At 50.2% G+C, this 8428-nt stretch overlaps 4 protein-coding genes across 4 annotated transcripts; 3 read left to right on the top strand and 1 right to left on the bottom strand.

Moving 5' to 3' along the window:
- Positions 1-1067: 1067 nt before the first annotated feature.
- On the top strand, positions 1068-1892 carry CSL4 (exosome non-catalytic core subunit CSL4; the record flags this gene model as incomplete). Its single annotated transcript, XM_076687847.1, has 1 exon — positions 1068-1892. One exon carries the CDS (start codon positions 1068-1070, stop codon positions 1890-1892), a length of 825 nt encoding a protein of 274 aa, XP_076537932.1.
- A 295-nt stretch (positions 1893-2187) lies between these two features.
- Positions 2188-3270, top strand: TRVA0_080S00342 (SMP-30/gluconolactonase/LRE family protein; the record flags this gene model as incomplete). Its single annotated transcript, XM_076687846.1, has 1 exon — positions 2188-3270. One exon carries the CDS (start codon positions 2188-2190, stop codon positions 3268-3270), a length of 1083 nt encoding a protein of 360 aa, XP_076537931.1.
- Positions 3271-3696: 426 nt separating this feature from the next.
- Positions 3697-5475, top strand: ULP1 (SUMO protease ULP1; the record flags this gene model as incomplete). Its single annotated transcript, XM_076687845.1, has 1 exon — positions 3697-5475. The coding sequence occupies one exon, from the start codon at positions 3697-3699 to the stop codon at positions 5473-5475; it is 1779 nt and encodes a 592-aa protein (XP_076537930.1).
- A 193-nt stretch (positions 5476-5668) lies between these two features.
- Positions 5669-8215, bottom strand: YME2 (Yme2p; the record flags this gene model as incomplete). The annotated part of the gene is made up of 1 exon (XM_076687844.1): positions 5669-8215. The coding sequence occupies one exon, from the start codon at positions 8213-8215 to the stop codon at positions 5669-5671; it is 2547 nt and encodes an 848-aa protein (XP_076537929.1).
- Between the last annotated feature and the right edge of the window lie 213 nt (positions 8216-8428).

Below are 8428 nucleotides of genomic sequence, written 5' to 3'. Positions count from 1 at the left end.
TTTTTTGTGCGTACACGCGTGAATTCGGCATTCCTATGCCAGTTTACGTACATTAATCAATTGAATTTGCCGAGTAATCTTCTGGAAGCAATATTGTAGTTAACAGTAATCTCATTTGATTGTTTGAAATTATAATTTTGATCGGTAGGCGTAGAATGAATGAATGAGTGAATGAATGAATGAATGAACAAAAATCTATTAGCGCCCTTGGGAGGCCGGGACCAGGGACATCACTTAAATACAGGTACATGCAATCATTCTTATCGGTGGTACTCCTTTATTGCAACGTCATTGGGTTTCTTGATTGTACCGCATTTGCTTCGTGAGGATTGGCTGCCCCTCGAGGGCCCAGGGAACAGTTCCCCTACCAGGTAGGACATTAAAATCCAAACGCCATTCAACTTTGGGATTGAATAGTGCCGTTGGGCTGAAGCTTAGCTTGGGGTGAGCCCGCTCTTTGTTGCGATGGAAGCTACTGAATGAGCCTGTAGAAATTCAATTACTCACTGGATCGGGGAGGCGTCCTTTGTGAGTCATTGAGAGCATTGGGCCTATTCGGTAGGTGAATGCCTTATAACCATGCATGTCGACACCCAAACCTATCTATGGCTGTAATGATCGTTAGCGACAATGACAGTTATAAACACACTGTCTTCCATTGACAATTCTCCAGGCCCAAACCTTAGGTGGATATGCGAAAATACAAAAAGGCGAGATCCAAATGATCATCCTGCCATCGCTGGATTACCGTCCTGCTTCAATCTCCAAGGTGAGCTGTCTCCTTTCCGTCGTCGGGGAAGAGAGAGAGAGAGGGGGCACCGTTACAATTGCAGAGCCCAATTGATATGAAAAATAAAATAGCTTTTTATCGCTCCTAATAGACTGAGAAAAATGCAAAATACAGAAGTATTTAAGTGCTCTCGCCAGTGTTCTAAGCATATTGTACTGGTAAAGTGCAGCCCCCGATTATCGACAGGTGTTCAGCCGTGCCAAAATATCGGCGCGCTCACACCGCACGAAATTTTTTGATTTCGCCGATTAAGCCACACACTTTGCTATATAATAAAATGACTGTTCCTGGCTATGTTGTTCCGGGGCAGATAATATGTCCTTTGATTGAAAAAGACAATAATGTTTTCCGGAAGTACTCCGCCGGCCGAGGCGCTGTTGTATCCAAGATCGCCAACGGGGTCGAGGCAATCACTTCGACGGTAGTTGGCAAGGTGAGCATAGAGCAGGCAAACGCCTCCAACGACTCGGTAGAAGGCAACGATTCCATAAAGAAGAAGAAGTCTGAGTCGTCGCACTTCGTAGTCAATGTTGAAAACAAGTTCAAGAACTCCTATGCCTTTGATCCGTCTGTTAAAGAGAAGCAAAAGGTTACCCGAACAAGCACCTCAGTATTGCCCGAAGTCGGCGACGTTGTCCTGGCGCGAGTCACCAGACTTACGTTGCGCCAGGTCCATCTAGAAATCCTCGTTGTTGAGAACCAAGGCGCTGTAGCGGCCGACAGTGGGCTTGGAATGCATGGCGCAGGCGAAGGAATTGTGCCTTCCAGCAATGCCACTGGACATTCCGCCAGTGGACTTGCGTCTTCTGCAGGAGACGCCGGAGAAGGTTTCGGGGGTATCATCCGTCTCCAGGACGTACGGGCTACGGAGAGAGACTCGGTCAAGATACTGTCCTCCTTCCGACCAGGGGACATTGTTCGGGCCTCTGTCATATCATTGGGAGATGGCACGAACTACTACTTGTCGACTGCGTCTAATGACCTTGGAGTTATTTTCGCCCGGAGCGTAACAGGGCAGCATATGTACCCAATCGACTGGCAGACGATGAAGTGCTCTGTGACTGGCATTGAGGAGCCCAGAAAGTGTGCAAAGCCATTCTAGGCTATCCCCCCCCAACCCCTGGATTAGCTACGCCCATCTAGCAATGATATGAAGGCGGCTTCGACAGCAAGGTTTAACTGCGTGATATTATTGTTAGCTATTAGACCTTGTCGCAGAATCATCGGACCTACACTACGTATTGCATGGTTTTTGTTTTTCTATTTATCCCGGCCGCAGATCCCCCACTGACGTTGCATATATTTAATGCAGGTACCTCCGTTATACATTGCTTTGAGAAAGCTTTGAATATCATAGCGGTGTTGATTAATATATATTTATTATAGAGCTCTCTAGGATGACTAGCGGTGAGAATATTCAGGTGATTGACCCGAAGGACAACTCTGTTGTGGGTTCATATATCAGCAGAGGGGCCGAAGGACCGTTTGCTAGTTCGGATCGCTCCGTCATCAATGTTGACCTTGATGAAGAGCTAAATGTTCCAAAGAAGCCATTTGTGAGCTATGGTAGGGAATTTCTCGAGCGCGTCACCGGAAAGCGTCCAGACTACTGTGTGGTTGCAGAGTACCGTACGCCCATGGCTCACGAGGCGGCTGTCTGGTTACCTCATCGAAGAGAGGTGCTATATTCCTCGAACATCCTCGACCAGAAGTCCAAAATATCAGTTTCTACTATCAATGTGGATACATACGAAACAAAGGAGCACTTCCCCGAGCCAGCGATTGCCAACTGCAATGGTGGATTCGCCATGGGTTCTGGAGCACTTCTGTGCCAACAAGGGGATGGTGAGCGAAATGGAGCGTTGGTTTACTTTGATGTTGCCAAAGGAGAGACCCAGGTGGTGGTGGACAATTTCTATGGCCGGCCATTCAGCGCTCCAAACGATGTTGTAATTCAACATGACAAGGTATGGTTTACCGACCCGGACTATGCCTACTACCAAAAGCTCAAGCCATTGGCTCCCCAGCTACCCAATCAAGTCTACTGCTATGATTTGGCGACCAGAAGTATTCGGGCTGTGGCTGACGGGTTTTCTCGTCCAAATGGTATTTGCTTTTCACCAGATGGAGCCTACTGTTACATTACCGATACGGGGGCGTACCTTGCCGACGGGCTAGAAAGCACAGAACCAGCAAATATCTACCGATTTGATTGCGATGGGCATTGGCTGTTCAACAAGCGTCTGTTTGCGTTTGCTGACAGTGGAGCTCCGGACGGCATCAAGACTGATCACGCAGGAAACGTCTATGCAGGATGTCGTGATGGAATCAATGTGTGGAATCCTTCAGGGGTGCTTATTGGTAAGTTTTTGGTAAATGGAGGAGTCGCAAACTTTTGCTTCACTGATAACGGAGTCATGTTTGCTTTGTGTGAGGAGCGCGTCATTAAAATTACATTACATGGATCAATCTTCACCTAACTAATCGACGCTGGGTATCTCCTCTGCAGCTTGTGCTACTACGTACTAGCTATTATGGTTATAAGGCTAAGGTAATTTCTACATGAAACAGTTAAAGAAAATTCCTAAACAGCGCCATTGAATATAATTATTAGTCCAATACCGAAACCTGTCATATCAACCAGATCTCTCTGCGTAGCGGAGCCCCAGGGGGGTTTGGGGGGACTGGCCCCCCATTAGTACTGGTAATAGCACGATAATTGTACCGATGATGACATGTAGTGGTAGTGGTACGGGTAATTGGGTATCGGAACAGTGTAGCAAGAGCGATGATCATCTTCACTTAACTCCCAAATGCCGCGACAAATAAATTTCCAACGCCATTCAACCCGTTGCGAAACCCTAAAGTGAACGGAGTGATAAGGTAACCATAGAGCCTGAGTAGCTATGGGGACGAAGAGGTCTTCTAGTGAGTCTCCCTACACGGTAGCACGCTCTAGCGAATCGCATCAGCCTGCGGCGCCAATTGATCACATCCCCGACCGTTACAAGCGCTACACCGAGCAAGAGGACCCGGACTACTACGACGAGGGCTGGAAGCTCGACTGGATCACCGAAGTCTCAGGGAAGATTGTAGCAGGTGCGACAGACCGCATTTTTACTCTAGCGCGAGGCATTGCCCATTTGTGCCAGAACTGGGCCCAGGGCACTCGTGACGAGGCTGAACAACGCGATCCAGACGCACCCTTTCAGCGTAAGCGCAGGAAGATTGACACAGGGGTCGAGGAATTCAAGCCTGTGTATATCAAGCCGCAGCAGAACATTGTGGGATCACCGATGGGGCTTACACCTAGCAAACCACGGGACACACGGCCACTGAGCCAACTGCTGGAGGACCAGAAGAAGGAGCAGGCGGCGGCCCAGAATGGCCTGGAATCGACGCCGAAGCAAAAGAAGAAGGAGAAGCCGTCGGGTGGGCTGTTCACACCATTGGCCGAGACCAGCAAGTCCAGTAATATCAGCAGTGGACCGCTGTTTCAAGCCTTGGACGGCCCCCTTCACAAGCCAGAGAATAGAATTGTACCCAGTGTGACATATGGCACGAGCTTTTTCTTTCAAAATAAGCCGACAGGGCAGCAACCGAATGGCAGACGAGATATGCGACTTGATAGCTATAGAAACTCGTTCGAGAAGCAGTCGTCTCCATCGGACTCGTCGGTTATAATGTATGACATTCGAGAAAAGCCGCGGCAATTTAGCTCGTTCGGAGCAACTCCGCTGAGGAATTATAGCGGCGGACTATTCGAGTACTCCCGAGGACTCCAGCATGTGAGAAGAGCCCTTGAGAGGCAGCGCGAAGAAGAGGCACGAATAAAAGCTATTAAATGGGATGAGGAGACAAAGCTCCCTTCGAGAGACCTAGAGCTTCAGGAGCGACGGTCCAAGTACGCGGAAATCATTGCGCGGCACAAACTCGTCAAGGAAGGCGTGGAAGAACTCAAGCGGCTTAAGACTGCTAAGCCAAAAGACAAACCAGTTCTGCCGCTGTCTGGCGACAAAATCAAAGAGGTGAACAGAGTGTGGAGCATGTCGTACTCTACGGAAGCGGCTGTGACAGCCTATCGTATCAGCGTGACATTTAGCGACCTCAGCACTCTCAAGCCGGGCCAATGGCTCAACGACAATATCATCGACTATTACCTGGCCATGGTCACTGAGCGGTCCCAGGGCAAGTCTTTTGCATTCTCAACGCATTTCTACACCACGCTGCAGACCCGCGGGTACGACGCCGTGGCGAAATGGGCCAAGCGAAAGAAGATCGATGTGACCCAGCTGGATTACTTGTTTGTACCGATCAATCGCAACAACACCCATTGGTGCCTGGCGGTAGTCAACAATGTTGAAAAGAAGATACAGTTTTTCGACTCAATGGGTGGCTATGGGATGCCCGCATTGGAGCTGCTCCGAGAGTATATGATTGCCGAGGCAAGTAGGCTTCATGCGGACAGGCATGGCGAGTTTGAGCAGCTCTACACGACGCAGTATCAGCTGTGTGATAAGCTGGCTTGCCCACAGCAACACAATGGCTCGGACTGCGGCGTGTTCACCACTAAGATGGTCGAGGTCATGTCTAGAAACGTTGACTTTGCATTTTCACAAAAAGACATGCCGACCCTGCGGCAACGAATGGTCTACGAAATCGTTCAAAAAGAATTTGTCCCTTGATATTTAACATTAATGGGTAATGTAGTTATTAATGATATATGAACCACCACACACACACTTTATATGTACACTACTGGTTTACCAGCCTACACAAGACAAGATTAACGTATGACTATAATAGATTTCTGGTAAAAAAGAAAAGATGGGAGAGTTCGATTATCTATAGGATCTGACAAAAAGAGAGGAAATACGGTTATTTCTTTTCCGTAATCAAAGCAGTTTGAACAGCCAGCTGTGACTCGAGGTCCTCGATACTTTTCTGCGCACTGTAGAGCTTCTTGAGTAGGTAGTCGGTTCTAGCTTTGAGCTCAGTTCTATGCAGGATACCTCCGGCACCAGCCGCAGCTAGTGTGGTCAGCTCATTTTCGATGCTCTTAATTGACGAGTTCTGGGTACCGATTCTGGTATTTATGATTTGCCTCTCCATATAGGCTTTGAGATTACGGTCATTAACAAGGGCCGAGAAGGCAGCTTGGTACAATGGCTTTCCAGCCTTGATCTCCATAATTCGGCCTCCCTGGGACCGAAGCGCAATCATTTCAGCGTGCTCGAGCTCGGTAAGCGCGCTTTGGAAGTTACCGGTTGCAAAGGCCGGATCCAGTACCAATGAGTCCATGGCGATGGTGACTTCGTTGTTATCGCCTTCCTCTTTCTTGTCAGGCTCGGAATCGCCAAAGAAACTCTTCTTCTTTGTTGGGCGGTCAGATTCAGCCTGAGCGGCGGCAAGGTGCTTGATAATCGTCCATGCTTGCTCACTGGACCATGGGTTGTTGGGCTTGGTAATGTACATTTGGAGCACTTCCAACCTTGCCTGCTCAATCATATCATTCAGGGCCTCTGGCGGCGTCTCGCCGGACTTGATTCGGCGAGCAAACGCCTGCAAATCGGTCATTCGCCCTCCGAGCGGCTTAATTGCTTCGCCAAGACCCTCGAGTAGAGCGCTGTGCTTTTCGTCATTGGTCCGCGCAATCTGCTTCTGGATGAACGAAAACGCTGATTCATCGTTGGCGTCGCCGACTGAGAGCACCTTGAAGACCTGGTTAGGCAGCGCATCGCCGAGAACGTTGTCATATCTAACGTCGTCAGTAACAAACAGCACGTGAGCCGTGTTTGCCTCAATCAACGAGGCGGCCCACTCAGCCACTCTAGTGTACACAAACGACTTGCTCGCCTCAGACTTGGATACAAGATTGCGAATGACAACGACCGGCTTGTTCTCGGGGTGAAGCTGCAGGTAGTCCTCGTCCGACATTTTATCCTTTGACGACTTATTCTCAAGCGCCACTCCGCGGATAGCCGTAGCAGCCGTGGAGAGCATGTTCTTGAGCTGCGTGTCTGAAGACTCTGCGAAGCCGGTCTTTTGGCCAGTGAGGCCCTGGACGGCAAGATCCATAAACTTGGTGATCGAATTCATCCAGGGGAACACTGGGTAATAGCCTAGGGCGGATGCTACGGCCTTGACGAACGCTGATTCACTTCTTGCGTGGGTTATGGCATCGCAGTCCAGCGACAGTATATTGTCGCGGCCCCTGAGGGCGTGCTTGAATACGAGGTCGGCTTTACCGCTCCCCCGGGGTCCCTGGACAACGATAAACGTGCCAACTCCTTCGTCGACCCACTGTCTGAGGGTATCGCGGGACTCTATCCGGTCTTTCCACAGCTCGCTGAACTCGGCGCCGCTGTGGGACTGCCACAGCGAGGTAAACGAGTCCGAGACGGAAACAAATACGCCCGAGAAAAGGCCCTTGATCTTCCTCCTCAAGTAATCGAGCCACGGATAACGCTCCAAACCCACCAGCTTGCCGCTGATTTTGTATCCAATGAACCAGACCCGGATCGGCTCGAAGATGATGACGCCGAGTGCCGCCAGCAGAGCCACTACAATGGGGATGACGATCCTCGGGTGGCTGACGATCCACTCCATAATGATGTTCTTGTGATCAATGGGGATGAATGAGAGGTGAATTGTCGTTTTGCCGCCCTTGACCTTCATGCCGTTGACGCAATTGCGCGCCGTGGCGGCGTCGCGGAACCACGAAAACGATACTACGGCAGAGTGCGGCTCGCTGTCGCCTGGCTTGGGGGGCACAATGTCATTTATCGGGCCATACCGCCGCAGCACAGCATAGAGCTCCTCCTGCGACAGATCCTGGCCAACAAACGTGACCTTGATCATGTTGCTCTCGGCTCTGCGCAGGTCTTCAATCCATGGAGAGCCTCTAACAGGGTACACGCGGACCTTAGCTAGCGGCATGTACCAGGGTTTGACGTAGTTGTTACTGAAATACTCGGCGATATCTGCCTCGATCTTGTCCACATCCAGTGGCTCTTCCTCGGGCTGGTCAATTGAATACTTGGCAAACACACCACCGTCTTTCTCACGGGGTACGACTTTCTTCAGGGCGACCGGCAAGGTTGGAGGGATGGACTGGTTCCGGAGGCGGGTCGACACGTTCTCCATTGACAGGCCGAGCACCTGCGTGAAGAACCATTGGACGACGCTGAACCGTGATATCCTGGGATACATGCGGTCAAAGTACATCAGAGCCTCATTGGGGCTTTTGGTGATGATGCCGGTGGTGACTTCCTCGCCCTTGTCGATGTTTGTCTTTTCGGCCGCAGAGAGCTTGGCTGATCCTTTGAGTGTCGACTGGTATCGCACAAAGGTCGATATTGTCCGTACCGGGCTGGGTCTCCCCAGAACTAGCCGGCGGCTTCCATGTGCCCAGAAGACCTTCATCGCATTCTATTCAATTCTTTCTCTAATCACAGACAATGATGGACAGATGATGGGCAAATGATGGAGATTGCAGTGTTGCTCAAAGACAATGGGCCATCAATGATAGTGTGCACAGCCGTGCCGTTGCGTGCGCAAGCGCCATTCTCCCGACTTCAAAGGGGTTACTTGCGACATTTAGACCCAATTGTCGCAAAGTGTTAATTAACCACAAAA

The sequence above is a fragment of the Trichomonascus vanleenenianus genome (assembly GCF_965637985.1).
Source record: "Trichomonascus vanleenenianus strain CLIB 3782 genome assembly, contig: TRVA0_080S, whole genome shotgun sequence".
Taxonomy (NCBI): Eukaryota; Fungi; Ascomycota; class Dipodascomycetes; order Dipodascales; family Trichomonascaceae; genus Blastobotrys; species Blastobotrys vanleenenianus.
This window is presented reverse-complemented; position numbering and strand designations above follow the sequence as displayed.